Source organism: Chiloscyllium plagiosum, chromosome 10 (genome assembly GCF_004010195.1).
Source record: "Chiloscyllium plagiosum isolate BGI_BamShark_2017 chromosome 10, ASM401019v2, whole genome shotgun sequence".
NCBI lineage: Eukaryota > Metazoa > Chordata > Chondrichthyes > Orectolobiformes > Hemiscylliidae > Chiloscyllium > Chiloscyllium plagiosum.
Window position 1 is genome coordinate 67,986,941 of NC_057719.1, and position 19,849 is coordinate 68,006,789.

The window sequence follows — 19,849 nt, forward strand, 5'->3', positions numbered from 1 at the left end:
GAAATCCCTGTTTTCTTTTAATGAAGTGCTCAAGCATCCTCTCAAAAAGGGATAGGTTACAGAAATTTGACTTATATTTCCTTGAACAAAATGTTAAAGTGATTTGGCAGGCTACATATGGAAAACTATTTCCACTCAGGGTATCAAGAATGAGAGGATGTAAAATTAGGTCTAGAATATATAGCTGCACAGTGAAGTGTATGATAACATAAAGAGTATTCGAAATCTGGAATTCTCTCCCAACCATGATGTAATTTAATAGCTGGGCTGTCTTGAAGGGGTAAATGGTCCTGCTCCTGTTCATCATGTTTCTGCTCCAAACCACATTAGAATTGAAGTAAAGCTTTAGTATTGGTACCATGGGTTAATCTATCTTTGTTACTGCCTGGCTAAAATTCTCTTCAGGGCCAGCGTTGATCTTAACAATCGGGGGATTTCAGCAAGACTTTTTATGCCTGGCAGGCCAAAAACAACTGGCTGACCTGTTCTAGTTGGCAATTTTTCAAGCATATCTTCCTCCCAGGGTGCTATTGGATAGAATTGCCAGACAGATCAATTCACTTTAGATTCCTGCCATTATATATTTTCCCTATTCTTATGACAATACAACAAATGCATAAAATGCCATATCAGCTCTTCTGATGTCAGAAGGAGAAAAGGAGTAGAGTCTAAAAGGAATTTGAAATTCTTGCATTTGTTTACCAGAGTACCTGCCGGTTTCACAAGTGAGAGCACATTTCAAAGTAATTGGTAAAACCAGTGATAGCCAGCTTGTAGTGAGCAATCATTTAAGCTGGAGCACTGTATTTGGTAAAAGGTGAAGATAAATTGAATTAAAGAGGATTCCAGAAAAGGTCTGATGCTATCAAACCTGATTGGACACTCTGATAGAGGTGATGGTTTGTGAATGTGTTAATTAAACTCTTCCAGTGGCTGAGTGCTGCCGATAGATTTCCAACATTCAGGTAGGAAAACTATGTTGACAAAATCAGCTCAATTATAGCTTAAGGGCACTTTTACTTTGTGCTTAAGGTTGCTAGGTTACTGCAGTAAGATTTATGTTTTGCTTATTTTTACAAAAAGAAGCTGTGCGCTATAGTTCTAGTTCAGCCTAAATTGACATATATTGTTGATTAAGCAGAATTTGGAAGAAAATGGGGAGGTATTAACACCGAGCCATTAGATAGATAGTTAAGAGACTGCCACCACAGGGACTAGGACTAATAGTCACCTGTCTTAAGTGGTTAGGTCTAGACATCAGTTTCTGATCCCTTGTGTGGTAAACCTTGCTCTCCAATAATGTTGAACCAAGCATGTACGAAAGGGAAAGAACCAGCTTGATATTCAAAACTAAGAACTATTTGTCCATTTCAAAAAAGAAAATGTGGAACTAATTCATATTATAACCTGATTTAGTTGTAGTCCTGAATATTTAGCTACAGCTCAAAATTTGCTTTAAAAGGTGCTCATCAATACTATCATAATATGCAATTACCTGAAAAAATCTTATCACAAGATATTAAGAAACACGGAATTTACACGGAATGTTCATTAGCTCTTTATCTTGGATATGAAAGTTTTATCAAAGTAGGTTGTTGTAGTGATTGCAACAAGGTCAGCCAGATGGAGATCATAGAATAAGAGTTCCCTGATTGCAGCTGTTAACCTGGCCCAATCAGGGAGCCCTGTCTGACAGATAAGAACAGGAGTGTCAAACATCCTGCTCACTCTGAGAGCTAGCTCTGACAGAATTGAATCAGTTCAGTGACACTCCACGTGTAAATAGAGGGTGACCTGGGGACGGGATACCAGCCTCTGTCGGATCATTTCAGTCAACTTCTTCAATTTGTCAGTAAATTTGTCTCAGCTACAGGGCTGATGAGGTCTGTAGAAAAAAACATAATGGTGAGATAGAAACTCTAAAATAGTGCCCCCTTTGGGATATTACAAATATTATCATTTAACCCTGTCTAAACTTGCACTTATCCATAGATATTTATTTTCAAAAGCTGACATATCAACATTGTTTGATGAAACTGAGATGTAAATGCACACATTAATTATCATGATATCTGGTGGTTTTGTGTAACTTCACCTTATTTGACTTCAGCAAGTGATGAAGAAGCAAATTGGATAGTGCACACCAGTCATGAAAATAGTGAGTCAGTGATGGCTCATTGCATTGCATTCTTCTGCTCTATAACCATGATAGTGAGCAGTTCACCTCAGGCTAACAACCAGGAAACCTTTCAATTGCAAAGCCTATGTTTTAGTGACAATGCTTGAAACATAGAGATAAGAGAATGTCATTTTGGGCAAACTGTTTCATATAAACTAACAGTTCTGGAGTATTGGTGCTTCCTGCATACAAGAAGTCACCGGGTTAGGACATATTTTAAAGAATACGCTTTCTTCTTTGTAAAATAAAGCTACTGTTGATTCTTTAATTTCAATTAAAACAAGTAAGGATTGGAAAGGAGTAGCTTTGAACAAGCATACTTGAGACATAACAAGAATGAAAAATAGGGAAAGCATTATACACTACTGATATTGTAAGACTCTGAAAACTTGATTCAGTGGCCTTAGGGACGAACCTGACACACCATCTCTACAACCAGTATCTTCTTTCATTTGCACTTCCTTGACAGTTAGGCTTTGTGGCTTTTGCCTTGGGATTTGGGAGCAGTCTGACTGGTCTGTTGTTTCAATCCAGTATTCTACCAGCAGGTACAAATTTAACTCTGATCCCACTCCCACATTCAGTGCTTGTATTTAATTGTGTCTGGCTCCTAAAATGCATTTTATAGTGCAAGTGTGAGCAATGCTTGTGTGCATAAATGTTGCATTAATTCTTACTTCTATAGTTACAACCTTTGATTTGATTCCTAAGATTATTAGTTGCTTGTCTTACAGACATGTCTTTAAGTAGATGATACTTTCAGAGACTCAGGGTGTTTTAAATAAAGCTTGAGTAGGGATGGTTGGGCATGGCAGTGATGTTGGGTGTTATTGATCAAACAATTATCACTTTACCCCTGTCTTGTATAGAATTGCCCTGTTGTTGTTGCTCAGCAAATAATAATTTTAAACTCTGCCAATGTACAGTACAGGTTGCTTGCTGCCTATTATAATGACAGAGCAACAACTCTCTGTGGAGTCAATCAGTCCCATAATTGAGATATTTTCCACTCTGTTCCTGATTCACTGCTCTTCTAAATGACACTTGCAGGAGTACTTGGAGGTCAGACACTTCAGTTTATTGACCTGAACTGGTATTTTCAAGGATTCGTAAGGTAGGCCAGGCAGCTGAGTACAAAACCAAAACAACCATTTTCTGCAAAATATTAAAAATGACATTTTAAAAAGAAACAATTTCATGTGTGTTATTATTATGAACAAAGTTTGTTAAATTATGAATATCTCAAAATTTTTCAGGAAAGATTTTTTAAAAATCCATCCCAAAAGTTTTGACTTTGGGATTTACTGTATTTAAACCCATTAATATAATCTCTAATCCAATCAAATTATTTATCATGACTGAATGAAAGTAGAGTATTGATTACATTTTGTTTTTACCATCATGGATGATTAATGGCAAACCATCTTAATCACATCAGATTTATCTGGAAAAGAAAGATGACCATTGACTCAATCCGCCTTCTTTCACTGAAACATATCTCTATGCCATGCTCTGGAGACGACAAGCTAAAATGAAAGGTGTGCATGGTGACGTATTGTAATGGAGAATAGTTCATTTTACTCCAGCAATATACATGTCAAAATTGCAAGTGACAATGTTTTTGGACTGGGGTTAATTGATCTACCCCGAGAAAGGGGTCTTCGTCTTGATTTGCTCTATGAATCCTGAAAGATTTTTGCCTGACTGGCAGCCAGACAAATATAAAGTAACCTTTTTAATCCGTATCCTTTAGATCTTATGGCTTTAATAAACGAAAAAAAGAGGAAAAGTGTTCTTGACTGTGAATGAGGCTTTGGAGGTCAGCAGAAAAATGAAGTACACTTCAGGCAAGATTTGCCATTGGGGAAGGATGGATTTTTTTTCTTGGTATGGAAATGGGTAGTGTGTATGCAGGTTGGACGAGTTGGTTGCCACAATAAGGCTCCTTTCATACAGGTGTGTTTATGCCCCAGGCGTGTTGGCCACAGTCCATTCAATGTACAGAAGTTAAATTGAACAATAACAACTGAATCTCGAAAGGTGAGCATCAGAAGAGATGCCTGAGAGCTGTCTCGGAGCCAACGAAAGCCTGTTGCAGTTGTCAGAGCTTGTTGATGTTGCAGTGAACAGAGCAGTTTTGCACCAGATTTTGTGGTTCTGCCTTAGGAAAGAAAGTAAAATGGAACAGAAGAACAAAGTCCTGGTACATAAATCAGCAGTTGCTCTTTGCCAGATCAAAGGAGTGACATTCTCGCTCCTGGTCTGCTTGTCCACTTCAGGTGGTTGATGGACAGCTAACAGCTGGCCCTCTGTCGATGATAACTGAACCATGTTTCCTTTTGTGGAATTAATAAGGAAGTCTATCATAACTGAAATAGAAAAAAATCAAAGGAAAATTGAAAGTATTAAATTATGTGAGCACCTTTACTTTAAGGCCAAATCTGGAGGAATTAATTTTCCTCATCTTGTTAATTATGACCAAATTACATTAAAACCTTATCTGCCAATTTGTGCTTCTTGTGTTATTAAGTCATCATATAAATGTTGTCACGTCAAGTTCACTTCTGGAAGGAACAAGAATATTCAGGTGTTAAGGTTTAAATTATTTTATTTTGTTCACTTGTCAGCAGACTCTTACACTTTCCCAGCCAATGAACATTTAATTTGTTGTTTTCTCTATAACTGTAATTACAATGTCTCAATCATGGATATCTATGGTAAGATTTAAAAATGTAAACTTGCCCACACAAAAGATTATCTTTAAATGCAAATTAGCTACAGCGGCACAGACAAATCTGCAATCATTCTTATCCAACTAAAGGGAAAGGTTTGCTGGATCAAATTACAACTTGCCTTAAATGCTGTATTTGCAGTTTTCAAATATATTGTTTATTTTGAAAACTTATAAATAATTAACACAAAAAGCTGCGGCAACAATTTAATTAACTGAATTGCGGCAGTGTTGTACTTGATGTTATTTTTATTACATTAAATCAAGTAGTTTTTGGAGCACAAAGTGTTTATTAAATACAATTCTGATTGATGTATTAGAACTGTAATCATCTACAAATTAAAATGCAACTCAATTAAAAATCATTAAATAATAAATTTCAAAAGATGTTGAAATTAAGTAATACATTTAATTAAAATTTCAATGAAAAATCCCTTTTTTTAAAGAAGGGAATGTTCATAAAGCAAGGTGCATAAAGTCGATTAATTTGGTTTGTGAATATTACTTCTGGGAGGTTGAAATTTAGTTTATAAATGAATTGCTATACTTGAATATCAAGACGACAAGAATATAGTTTCCATGCAAATGAGCCGCAGTTGATGAATTTTCCAATTTATAAAATTAAACGCGTATTCACAAATTTCTTTCCATACAGAAAATTATTGTTATTATTTACAAACAGTGACTCTACATCCAATTTATGAAATGCCAAACATATGTCACAAGTTAAAGTTGTCCAACTTCCAAATTCCATGGTAGCATTACACCATTCAAAATATAGAAAGGCAGAATTTCCTCCCACCTGCTGAAGTTGTCAATTTGATCCCATCCCATCCCAAATCCGAGGGATGGAGTTTTTGAAAAATCACAAGGGATACCTGTTCTGTTGTGATATAACAGAAGCCTGACATGCGGAGCAGTATTCTGTAGCCTACCAATTAAAATTTGGAGAATAATATTAGAGCTACCTTGCATTTGACAATTAAGTTCTTTTGAGTAGGGATCTTTGCTAAATTTGAAAGACACCAGGTCTCAACCTCAGAAGCATGGAGTAGCCAGAGCCCTCTAAAAGTACAGGCAAGATTTAACTATGGCAGGCAGAGGAAACACAAGCATACACCTCTCTATACACATCCTCACAGTCACTGTATCACCTGTGAAATTTGCTTTTAATTTGTAAAGAAAGCAGAAACTCAGTGAATTCAGATTCAACCCATTTTCCAATCCCTGACAGTGTTACACTGAATGCAGAAGCCATTGGCTCCTGATAGAGTATTATCTATGGATGCTGAGTTCACTCTGGCACCTCATCCAAGGAACCATTTTTCATGAATGGGCTTATTCAATATGAAGGGTAACGTTGCTGTACCTAATCCAGTCCTCAGCTGGCATCTTCACTTATACTCACTGGATGACACTCTGAAATACAAAGTCTAGCAATCTTGCTGATTAAATATTTTAGTATCACACAATGCAATTAGATCACCCACTGAGCCATCAGGGCTTGTTATTAGTGCAGTATGATTTTGCAATGTGTTCAAAATGTGACGGAACCAAACAGTGTTTGAGGCTAATACTTGTATACGTATATATCATACTGCTAATAGTTAGTGTGTATGTGCTCTGACTTCACTTGTTCATTCACATTGTTCTAACTGCATACTGCACTTCTTCAATTACAGAAGACTGTATGTGAAACAAATACTGAATGTGAAATGATAAAGTGATCATTAATCAACCGCCAATATCATATTCACATATTTTTACTAACATCACATGTTCAAACAAAACTGATATTTCACACAAGATTTATAACATTCCTGATTGAGGAACATTGGTAATTAATTAAGGCATTGAATAAATAAAATTTCATTTTGATTCTGTTTTGTTTATTGTATATATTTGTAACTGTAAATTTCTACACTGTAAAATTAGATTATTAAAATGCCTTAATGTAGAGGCAGAATAGCTGTTCTACAATATAATGTATTCATGTTGAATTTTTCATTTTTCTGATGAAGTTTTAAATTATTTAAATACTTAGATGAAAATACCTCAATTTTGGGGGTATTTTTTAACTGTTTTCCTAATATGATACCAAAATATACATTTTTTTTTTAAATTGAATACTGTTTGTAAGTTGTTGAAGTGTCATGGACTTACTGCATTCTCACATGTAGAATAGACCCAAGACATTGCTTAATTGTAGATTTACACATAACAGGACTTACCGTATTAGTACAAAACAAGGAACAAGTTTGGACGTGATCAAGATATGCGAGTCACCTTCCTTTCTGGCTTAACATAGGCATGGGGTATATTTTAAAGATTGAATTTATATAGCACTTTTTCACATCTCTTGGGATGTCCCAAAGTGCTGCACCCAAAATGGATTATTTTGAAGTGCAGACTCTGTTCCATTATTCTTAAATGTAGGATAAATCATTGGGAAAATTAGGGCCCTTGCTCGGACTCTGACTCATGCACTGCACACAAAATGCCCTCACAAAGTATGCGACTGTCATTTTCTTGTGTTCCCAGTGTCCTTCATGCTGCCCCCATGAATCTTAAGTGACCATTTAAATCAACTTGCATTATGAAAATAGTCACTGCAAACAACTGTCATAGTCCTTCGCTGTAATTCGGTCAACCTGGTGCCTCAAATTCGGTGTTGGGGGATTCCATAAGATGATAATTAGTGCACTGGATCCTTCTGAAGGGAAATTTGAAGCTTGCCACTTTACACTGTGGTCATACAGGCATTGCACTTGTCAAGGGAGATGAGTCATCATACATCACAGGAGCAGAAAATATCCACTATCTCTAGGATCAGGTTCTTACACTAAGAATAAATGTATAGCAAAAATCAGATTTACTGATCCATAGATCTACTGACAATTGATACAGACCTGATTATCAGCGGTATCAGTGGGTTTTTAAAAAAATGTATTCTTAGGAAATGGGTTTTGCCAACAAGATTGGCATTATTGTCGGTTACTGGCCCCGCACTGCTTAAGATCATGAACAATATGATTAATTCTGTGAATAAATACCACCATAGGAGTAAGGTTTTTGGCACTTTATGGTTGTATTCCACAGAACCAGCACTGATCCATAATTTGTGAAATGATGCAAAACTCTTGTTTAAAATGTGAATGTGAATAATATTGTTCACCTGTGTGAAAGAGGCCATATGTACACAACATCAAAAATAAGGCACCAATACTAAACTGCTTTTTACAAACATAATGAGCCACTTTTCATTATTGATAAAATAAAATCATGCTTCAAAACCACTAGCAGGAAAAAAATTATTGAATGACTCCTGGGATTTCTGCTGTATGGGTGGACATTTCTCTTGTCATACAGTGTTGGCACAAATTAAGTTGTGGTCTCTTTAAGGGCTCATATGGAATTCAACAAAAACATGCCAGTGATGTGTGTTATTGGTAGCAAACTTGAATATGCCTCAACAACTAACAGGAATGCAAAATAGAGGCAGCATGGTGGCTCAGTGATTAGCGCTACTGGGGACCTCAGTTCAATTCCAGCCTTGGGTGACTGTCTGTGTGGAGTTTGCACATTCACCCTGTGTCTGTGTGGGTTTCCTCCAGGTGCTCCGGTTTCTCCCACAGTCCAAAGATGTGCAGGTTGGGTGGATTGGCCATGCTAAATTGCTCATAGAGCCCAGGATGTGCAGACTAAGTGAATTAGTCATGGGAAATGTGGGGTGAAAGGGATATGAAATGGGGGTGAGATGCTCTTCAGAGGATCGGTGCGAATTTAATGGGCTGAATGGCCTGCTTCCGCACTGGAGGGATCCTATGAAAACATTCTAACAGCTTGGATCAGCTTTTAAAAGTTGGGGTCCACCAGGAAATTTCAGTCCATGTTTATTGATTTTATTATTGAGATAGATGCAGTAATGATGTGAAATCCTGTTGTCCCAGGATTCCTCATGGTAAAATTTAATTTGTCTTTGCATTGACCAGGTGCAGCTTCCCAGTAAATTCTCTTTGGGTGGAGAACGAATTGGAAACTGGTTAAACAATGCACAGACCTGGAAGCATAAAGCTGAATCAAAAACCCGGGACTACTCTAACTCGCTGTCTGATATACACAAACACAGGGACACTATTTTCAAATGTATCACCAGATATTAAATGCAGAGAATAAGAAGAGAATTCAAATGAGAGGAAGGTGTAAATTTCATACAACTGTTTTATATGAGGCATGCCAGCAGTTATTAAAATCAGATATGTCAAAGACCAGAAATAGTGGCGTGTTGAGATCTCAAAAGCTTTTAAGGCTGGAGGAAATAAAGCCTGGTAAGACCATGGAAGGATTTGAAATGGGCTGAAAATATTTAACCTGGGCCTTGCTAGATTGTAGTCCAACTTGAATCAGTGAGCACAGGGAATGGGACTTGGTGCAAAGTCAGATATAAGCAGCAAGTTTTGGATGATCTGAAGTTTATGTGGGGTGTAAGATGGGAGATTGGCAGGAGGGTTCTTTGAATAATAAAATCTAGTGGTAACAAAGGTAGCAAAAAGCATTTTGGCAACTGATGAATTAATACAGGGTGGATATTAAGGGAAGTATGGATGAAAATTGTGGAGGTTTTAGCATAGTATGCAGATCTTCTTTAAATAAGGGTGTACTTTCAGAAAGCTAGAGAACTGCAAATGTTACTGCCTTTTTTAAAGAATTTAAGGATAAACCTAACAATGACAAGGCCATTTATTTAACCTTCGTGGTGGGATTATTTTTAGAAAAATAATCTGGGACAGAATTAATAGACACTGTCCTATGGAGATGTTGGCATAGTAGTAATATTACTGGGCTAGTACTTCTGAGGTCCATGCAAATACTGAGGTCATAAGTTCGAATCCCATTAAGGCAGCTAGCAGAAATTAAATCTTGAATTAAAAACTAGTCTCAGTGATAACACCTATCAATGATTGTTATAAGACTTATTTGGCTCACTCATAATTTTATTTTACGAAAGGAAATTTGGGTTCTCACCTGGTCTGGCCTACACATGACTCCAGACCTACAGCAACATGATTAGCTCTTAACTGTTCCTTGACATAGTCTAATATGTCACTCAAATTGAAAATACTTAGAGATGGGATTAAACACTGGCCTTGCAAATAGCATCCACATTCTATGGCGGCAGGGCAAGTTGAGTGGACAGTTAGAAGACATAAGATTCTGAACTTTTTAAATACCAGTGTGGAGTACAGAAGTAAGTTATAGTACATAAAGCAAAGTACTGCAGAAGCTGGAGATTTGAAATACAAACAGAAACTGTTGGAGCTCAATGATCTGGTAGCATCTGTGGAGGGATGCTGCAAGATCTGCAAGATCCCATTTCTTCAGCATATTTCTGAAGTTATAGCAAATCATTTTACAAAATAATGGTTCCACCAGAAATGGAGTATTGTGCTCAGATTTGAGCAGGACACCTTTTAGGAAGGATATGAATGCATTGACAAAGGGTGGATTGAGCAGCGACACCTTTTAGGAAGGATATGAATGCATTGACAAAGAGTGGAAAAGATTGACAGGAATGATTTTGGAAATGAGAGACTTCAGTCAAATTGGAGAAATTGGAATGTTTTTTGGACAATATTGAGAGGAGGTCTGACAGAGTGGATTGGTCAAAATTATTTCCACTGGAACAGATTTGAGAACCGGGGACATTTATTTGAGAAGAATGGCCAAAAGATAGTGACGTGAAGGGAAGCATTTTATTTACAGTATAAGATGTTAATATTTGGAGCACACTGCCTAAGAGTATAGAGGAGGTAGGTTCAGTTATAGCTTTCAAAAGGAAATTAGGTAGTTATCTGAAGAGGAAAGAATTTCCGGGCTATGGAGAAACCCAGGGGGTTTGGGACGAGCTGAGAGAGTGAGTGTAGACAAAATGGCCTCCTTGCTGTGATTCTAGGAGGAAATAAGATATGGATCAAGTCCTGGAAAATGGGATTAGAATAGTTACGTGTTGGTTTTTGACTGGCACAGATGCGATGGGCTGAAGGGCTTTTTTCTGTGCTGTAGATCTCTATAATTCCAGGTGGCCTTAATATTGGAGACGATGTGAGATCGCAAACTCATCTCAGTCATGAACACAACACCAAGGTTGAAAACAGTTTTAACCTAAAGCTCAACTTAACATAAAATGTGAACTTAGATATTCCATTTCTGGATAAGAGTGGAACTCCTGCCTGCTCTGTTCATGCACCTGTCACCTGTTTCAGCATTCTTTCAGCAGTCACTTTCAGTATGGCTGATGCATTGGGGCAAGAGGGGAGTGATATCACTGCAACAGCTTTCGTTGTTACTTCCCCACTCGCAGTTGGTCACTCTGTCACCTGCTGACATGAGGGATATCAATAGGCTACACATTCACCAAGCTTCATGTATTGCATTGAGATGACAGCAACAGAAATGGTGAGATCTCCAAGAGATGCTGTTGTTCCATTAGTTTAATTATGATTGTGAGATCTGCATGGATCCACATCAGATACAAAATGAAAACAAGTCCATTTGCAGTGGAATCAAAATAATGGGATAAGAGCCCAGGTCAGCCCTGAGAGATACACTCCAATTATGTCTTTAATATCAGATAGAATAAGTATAATAATTATTATGATCTTGTCTCAGTAAATGTGAGTAAAAAAGTGTTCATTCTAATTTTGCAATCAGGATACTTCTGTGAAGCTAGTGATTACAACTGCTGATTTCAATATGATTAAAATGCAGTCAGAGTTTTCTTTAAGGCTGTAACTTCGCAAAATATTATCTTGGAGTATAGGGAAAGTTTCACAAGCTATCGATTACTACCCGCACCCTAATCCCCTGGAGTAATGAGCAGAGTTCAGGCAGATTCTCCACACTTCCCAAAGGTAACAGACTTGTTTGATTGCATGAACTTTACTCTTCCTACATTGTACGCTATAGGGTTCTTAAGGAAATAAAGGCATGCAATTTTGTCAGCCCATATCCTAGCCAGGTGGGTAATCTCTTTTTTTCGTTAGGGCAGATGTTACTTTGATAAATGCACATGATGTGAGAAAATATCTAAAAGAAGATCATTCACATTTTTTCATGATCTCCATGGAGACCAATAACTTTAAAAAAGAAATTATAACTTCCAGTTAATAGCAGAAGTGTTGACATGGCAAGATTTCACTTTTCAAGACTTCTAATGTGATAAATGACAAAGTACTATCAACTATCTTTGGTGGAAACTTATACTTTAAGCCACAGAACTGAATATCACCTTTTTTTATTTTTTAGCAAACCCAAAGAAATATGCTTCACAAGTATACAATGTATTGTTCTTTTAAGAATGCAGCCTATTCATTGAATTCTCTTGAAACTAGTCCAAAGTGATTCCCAACTCTTAAGGGATTACTTCTGTTATTTCCCTTTTTCATCTGGTAACTTTGAATCCCAGAACTGACCTACATGATGAGAGCATTCCTGGAGTCCCTCCCTCTAAACCAGAGCCCAAGCTAGGGAAATCTCACAGCCTTGTTACACCTCCTCATGGATTTGGCCCTTTTCAATCTGAGCACGGTTTCCCACCCACTTTCCGGTCAGGTGGACCACAGAGACATCTGATATCTTCCAGGGTGTCTTGGACCCTAGAGCGCTAACTGGGTCTTGAATTTTCAGGGATGTCTTTGAAATCCATCTTCTCTGAAAACCCCTTGGCAAACTGCATTGTGTGACCCTTCGATCCTGGTAGAAGTGCTGATTGGCTATCCTTACAAGCCCAACTCTCCCGCATATTGAGAATAAATGGACATTTTAAAGCTCAACTGTTTATACCTGACCTTCTCAATACTTTGCTGGGACTTTGGAGACTCTCAGTCTGTCCCCAGTACCTTACCTCCTTTCCCACTAAAACAACATTGGCCTTTAATTTTTAGTGCCTCATCATCCAGTGCCATTGTCAGGCAAACTTCAGCACAGCTCACATTAATTTTACACTGTATTTAAAGACAAAATGCCAAACATCATAATTATATAAATCTCATAATTGTAAATTTGTGGCGAAATGCAGTGAAATTGCTGCTAATTGCTGAATATTCCCCAGGCCAAGGTCAACAGACAATGTGTTATTGCATTATTTATTAATATTTGTTCTATAAACAAATAGAAATCTGACTTTTATTTGCAAGGTATTAATTATTTTCTGAATTCTGTCTGTTTGGCAATTTTTCCTTTGTTTCAAGAGCAGGAAAAAATAAATCTATATTTTATATTTCTGCTCACAACCGTATGCTAATCAGGTCAGAATATTTAAAGAGAGATAATGTGGGAGTGCTGTGGCATGGGAAATGGCATTTAGATGGTGCAAGACAAAAAAAAAACTCTTAAAGGGATGGACATCTCTTTCAGTTTTCTGGTAGATGTTGGAAAAGTTTACACTTCTGTAGAACAGTCAATTCTGATCATCTTAATAACCTCAATCAGCTCATTCTTAAACTGAGTCTATGCTTCCCTAAGATGGTAGAATCCTAGCTATTTCATCCATTCTTGACAACTGAGATGTTTAATTCAACCATCTCCCTAAACTACACTGGAAAGTCATGATGGGATTTAATGATAACAAGCTAATGGGGCCATTGGTTTATCTGGATGCAGCAATTCCTAGAAAATCAGAGATCAGGAGTACCCTTCCTGAATGGAGTTGTCCAAATTTCCATTCATATATTTACCAAGAGGTTTCTTTGCAGGCAGAGCTCATTCCTAATCAGTATCCCTGTGTCCAAGTGATCCAGCAGCCCCCGAGCAGGAATAGGAAAATCAGGCCAGTAAGTTTACAGGAGCTCTTAGTATCTGGATTGGTCGTACATTTTCCCAAGGATAAACAATTAATTACATGCTCCTTCAGTTTGAACTGTATTTGTAACAACTGCTTCGGTAGAACATTCAACAGAGGTTAATTCTTGTTGCTTACTTAAGCCAAAACAAAAGTAAAATTCTGCTTTTCATATGAGCATGGTTTACTATATTAAAATATTAACATCCATCAGCCTGTTCTTAATAAGGCTTTCTATCTGTGACCGAACTTAATAGACGTGCCTTTCAGCTTACAGGCTATATGCTAGTTCATCAGTTACAAGAATCCACAACCGGTTATGCAACTAGTTTTAGAGTATAGTTTGCTTAAGTTGAAATGACAATCAAAAGTGGGCTGTGTTCCAGATGAATACGATTTGTCATTAAGATTTCTCAGGACGAGAATTCTAAAAATAGAAGTATGTTGCCAGGTGTGGTGCTGAATTAGTAAATCAGAAAACAGGGTGTTATGAATTAAAGAGAAAGAGGTTCCATAACACTTCAACATTGATGTAGGAGAATGTCAACCCTACACAGGCACCACACAAAACTGTTTTTCTTAAAGGTAACTGCAGTGCAATTACGATTATAATTATTGTAAGGATTGGTTAGAGAGTGCATTAAACCTAAATGTATTCAACCTTCAGAATTATTCATTTGAAAGTTGGTCAGCTCCATTTGATTAGCATTTTAAAGTGTTTGTTTCTCATTTTTAAGCCCATAGAAACATTTTTTAAAAATCTCTGCATGTTAAATGAACCACTGTTGGTACTAATGTAAACATTCTGATGAGTATCCAAAGATATGACCTCTATGTGACCCCTTAACCTTGCCTGTAATTATTTGTTTGAAGACAATATGAAGTTCCCATGCTGAGAGGGACTATAATGGTTTGCAGCTCTGTGCAGCCCTATGTGCAAGTATGTACAAGAGGAGCAGGAGAGACTTTATAATAAGGAGACTACCAGATGTAAATAATAAAAATGGTTGGGGGTAAAAAGAAAAACCTAGTAATTTAGTCCAGCCCCATTACTTGGAGAGCGGCAGGGAGAAATGAATGGGGGAGGGGAAAGAGGAGGGCTGCATTACTCTGTGATGTGATACAGGAGCACATGAAGTCTCCTTCTCATCTCTGGAGTTTTTTTGTGTGTCATGTGCACACACCATTAGCGGCTCTTGGGAGGAGAGAAAACAGTCTTATCTGCTTGGTCTGATAATCTCAATTGGCCGTATTCTGATTGATAAAAGGGAGTGTAGCTACAGAGCTTTGAGTCAACTCCCAAAGGGATGCAACACATTAGTCTGCCAGTGAGGCTAGTATGGAGAAGGTTACTGTGCTCAAAATGAGCAAGTATGGACACCAAAAGATCTGAAGCCTAATTTACACTACACTTCGCGTATTCTTTTCCCACTTGACATCTGAAAAAGTAACCTACAAATTCTAAATGTTACAGCATTAAGTAAACACTAAAAACTGAAGAAAATGACAGAATAGCTTTAGATGCAGTAATCCTATTGTATTTTACTTCACTAGTTCTCGACTTCAAATAGTTACAAATGCCTTTGGTTCAAATCAAAATGTCAAGTTTAAACAGTGCAAAGTATGTATTCCAATGATAGATTAGAGTACATGTACACACCTTCTAATGTCAATTTAAGCTCAGGATATGGAGGGCAGGGAATTTGCATTATATTGACAACAGAGTAGATCAGTCTGAAAAGTTAACGTTAGCTTTACCATAATGAGACAGTGTTAGCTGACTAAATTCAGGGGACCTCTGATAATGCTGTAGTAGGACATATATGCTTGTGTGTTTATACATTTTAAAAAAGAAATATCTGGTGCTAGTGACAGATTTAATTCACCGTTTCTTTCAGCAATGCTGTTGGAACTGAAATCAACATTGGTCAAAGGGCAAATAATGCTCCCTGACTGGGGACAGTAGGCACATAGCTTTCGGTTACTTATATTGAGAAAAAACTGAAAGGGGAATAAAGGGTGACATGCTGCCATGAACAAAATCAGGTCCTTAGAAAAAGCACTCAATATTAAAACTTATTTCTGAAACTTTTTCCTTCTTAAAACAAGTCTTACAGCTACGTAGGCTATTTGGCATCAATACTGTTGGACTTTTCAGAACAGCTATCGAACAGTCCCATTTCCCCCAGCCCTGCAAATATTTCCTTTTTTAGATATTTAATTCCTCTTTGAATGTCACAACTGAATTGGCTTCAATCATCCTGTAAGACAATGCTTTTCAGAACATTCAAGATAAATATATTCTACACAATGTGGCATTGATTATTTGCCATATTGCTCAGACTAAACCAACTTTAAATCCCCCAACAACTGAGAAAGTGCGTGTGTCGCTTGTTTCCACCATCATTGCTCCTTGTAGCCAGTTCGCAAGAAATGCTTCAGTTGAATACACAAGCCTCTCGTTTTTTCTCTTCCCTCGACCACTTCCACCCCCCTCCCACCCCGCCCACTTAGCGTTTCTCAGTGGAAGAAGTGAGAGTTAAGTCCACAATGGATCTTTTACATGATACTGCATGTTAGTGCTTGCCGAACTTTCCCATTTTAAGTTTGATATTATTTGCCACCTGTACAATATTTCCTCCATTAGCCAAGAGCTTGGATCAGTGAAATGCAGCGTTCTTCACTACAGCCGTGAATATAGATCTGTGATTGGACAATGGGGGACACAGTTTAGTGGGTGGGACCTGTCTTGGCACTTTTTCCCTTCCACATGGGTGAATAAACCCTTATCTTGCAAAGTGCCCCATCTACTGGCCTGACTCAGAACGAACAACCGCTTAAATATCATTTTAAAGAGTTTCAGAATTGGACCTCCGCTGAAGTCCAATCAACGTACTGGAGTGACATGCCTCCTCTTGGAAAAAAAAACTTAATCTAAGAGCTTTTATTTAAAAATTCTATTTTCAAAACTCGCCATGAAGTCTGTAAGAACTCAAGTGGATCATCATTATGCACATTCAATTTGATTGCCCGTGATCTTCATTCAGATTTAGTTTCAATGTCTGTTGAATTAAATCAAAAATACGTCGACAGAAACTCGTGTCACATGTATAACTTAATATTACATTTTGCCTTGCTGCAATTCACTATGGTGGCAAGAATAAGCACGGGATGAATTGAATTCAGTTTGGATCTCATAATCGTAACTGAACTGGCTCTCATTCTGAACAGGGTCACTCTGTGTATTCCAACTGTGGAACAGAGGTTTGTTTACTGACGATTTGATTTAATGATATCTGCACTGCTCGTTATAAAGAAGACTCACCATTTCCCTGAAGAACATCTCTTTCTTCGGTTGCTTGGCCTGTTTTAAAGCCTGAAGCAGCTTTTCAACTGAAGCTTAGGCAAGACAAGTAATTGTGTTGGGTGACATTTTTTTGACAACAAAGATAGAATGCAAATCTTTGGAGGATTGCCCTTCAATAATCTGTATATAAATGGAAAATAATTCATAATGCATTTGCTAAAGCATTGACAAAATTAATACATTCCTTTTAGAAGGTGCATTCTGAACTAAGAATGCTTACTTTAGAATTTGACAATGGCCATTTTGCATCAGAAATCTGACATGGGACAATTTTTTGGGGCTTCTTGTTCATTTTCTTTTTCCCCATCCCCCAATTTCACCGCCATGAGACATTTGTTACATGCCATTCGCATGAGTTCTATTTCTTGCACTTAGTTGGGCATAAAAGACACTGGAGTAGCTTGGCTCCATTTCAAATGCAAACATTTGGCCTCTGCATTGAGATTTCTAACATTTCAGATAGTAAAAAATGTGAGGGTGTTTTTTGGTTGGAGGGCTGGTTTAGCTGGGAGGCGGAGCAGATAAATTAAAGACAGCTTTGCGATGATTAATAGCACAGCTTTTATGAAATGATTTTATCTGGCTGTTTGGGAAGATCAGGAAAGTGGGAATTATCTAGTAACAGTGGATGATTGTCAAGGTGTAATATAATTTGTCAAATCAGAACTGAAATCCAAGGTTTTTTTTATATAACTGCCACACATGGTATATTCTCAAAATACAATTATTGTCAAACTTTCTGTTGTGAAAAGTAGGCAATTCCAGAAAATTTTAATAACCTTAACGCATTGGTGATCCCACCTCCATTTTGATCCTTCCCCATCACTTGTTTCCCAAATGGCAAAACATACATGTCTGAATGCCTGTGAATCCTTAAACATCAGAAAAAGGAGTCTGGTTTGATGTGTAGAAACAAATCATCTATTTTCAAATGTATTTTAGTACCCACATTCCTGGTGGGCATTTGCCTTTATTTTCTGCCCTGGGTGTGGAAATCTTGGTTGAAAAGGTCACTGTTGCCAGTCGCTAACCTCTAAATGACCCCTTGACTTTACAGTCTAAAACTGCAGGAGCTGCGAATGAGCAGGAGCCTTTCTGTACTAGCACTTATTTGCTGCTGTGGTGATAAAACTTCAGACAGCCTAATTGATGGGCTTGCTGACATAACAATACCTTGTGAAAACAGAGAGTGGCAAACGCCTGGTCTTCATTTATGGACAGCTGGAAGGGGAGTTGCACCCCCTATGAGGAGAAAGCAACCTATTTGAGGCAATGAACTTTTACGATGTTTGTGACTCTAGCACAGGCAGACATTCCATCTTAAACACTAACATTTAAAATAGTTGATGTTAGAAACCTTTAAATTAACAGATGACGAATGTGCTCATGTGAACAGGTTGTCTTTTTAATACCTTTAACAAATTGAAAAGCTGCAGAAGTGTAACTTCTAATATTGATTGTTCAGATTAGGAAATTAAAATCTACCCTTTTCGTGTTTGTTTCAGGTTTATTAATGCCAGGAGAAGAATAGTACAACCCATGATTGACCAGTCAAATCGAGCAGGCAAGTCCCAAGTAGTAACTATATTCAAGTCCCGCAGGCACAAATCCTCAACAAGTTATTCTTCAGGAGTCCCTTCACCTGGTAAATAAACTTGGCTGCCTGGCATTCTGGAAAGGCTTTTGCTCCAGAATCCCAAAGCTGGGAGTAATCTCGCTAAATTGGTGCCAACTGGACTTTCCCACCCTCACTTTCCAGAAGCTGCTTTATTTCTGTTGGTATTGGTAATTGGGCAAACATCCTTGCAGCATAAATAGCTTGTTCAGTGGGTACTACTCCTGACTCACTGGTTGTCTTTCTTAGCCACTGTTGCTTTCCTTACTCCTCACAATCCCTTGGTGAATGTGCTTGCTTATTTTCAGCAACATTATTATTTATCAACATGAATTAAAGCTTGAATTACATTAAAGAAAAATGTTAAAAGTTCACCTAACTGGATTTGTTGTTAACAGCCAGTTGGATTAAAATACTCATTAATTGTATCAGAAGGAATAGGTATGAGACTAAAGCAGTGTTCATGACTGTACTCTCATGTTCCTTTTTGCCCAAGTTAATCGATGGAGGAAGACATAGTGCCTATGTCCTTGTTACCTTTGTTTTATTGGAAATCGTAACTGGCATGATGTTATATTTTCTAAGTTAATCCCTAATGTAAAATAGCTGAAAATTAATTTGACTGTTTAAAAAAACTGGCTTATTTCTGATTTTTAAACAAAAGACATGTTGCGTTGACTATAGAATTGTGCCCTTCTGCATTGACTTGGGAAAAGCTTTATTGAAGCTTTGATTTTGAATCACAGTGCTTTGATTTGATGTTGATATGCACCTGCTGCTTTCCGTCAATTTATAAAATGTTATTTATTCATGGGAATTGTATACAGTTTGTGGAGCTTATTTCTCTGTTGGGGTCAGGAATGACACTATAGTGTGAAATGAAACAAGAAGACCAGAACTCTTGCCTTAAGTGCTATGGTGGTCAGAGAGAGTTCTGATTTTATTTAGCGGGTTAAAACTTTAATCTAATTGTTGTACAATAAAGATTAGTGAATTTTAAATCATGCAAGAATAATTTATGTGCTCTCTCTGCTGATGGCAGTGATTGTAGCCGTGGTTTAGACCGACAGGTGATATCTGAGTGCCTTGCCCAAGACACTTTTTTTATTTGTGAGTTC

General features: G+C 37.4%; 1 protein-coding gene across 10 annotated transcripts in view; it reads left to right on the forward strand.

Moving 5' to 3' along the window:
* Positions 1-19,849, forward strand: part of meis2a (Meis homeobox 2a) — a 116,454-nt gene that overhangs the window by 91,219 nt on the left and 5,386 nt on the right. For 8 of the 10 annotated variants that reach the window (XM_043698002.1, XM_043698004.1, XM_043698005.1 and 5 more), the window contains one exon: positions 18,622-18,680. In XM_043698002.1, the coding sequence (XP_043553937.1) occupies positions 18,622-18,680 (59 nt within the window). Of the gene's footprint in view, positions 1-18,621; positions 18,762-19,849 lie in introns of all 10 variants that reach the window. The other 2 variants (XM_043698003.1, XM_043698001.1) reach the window with 1 other exon arrangement.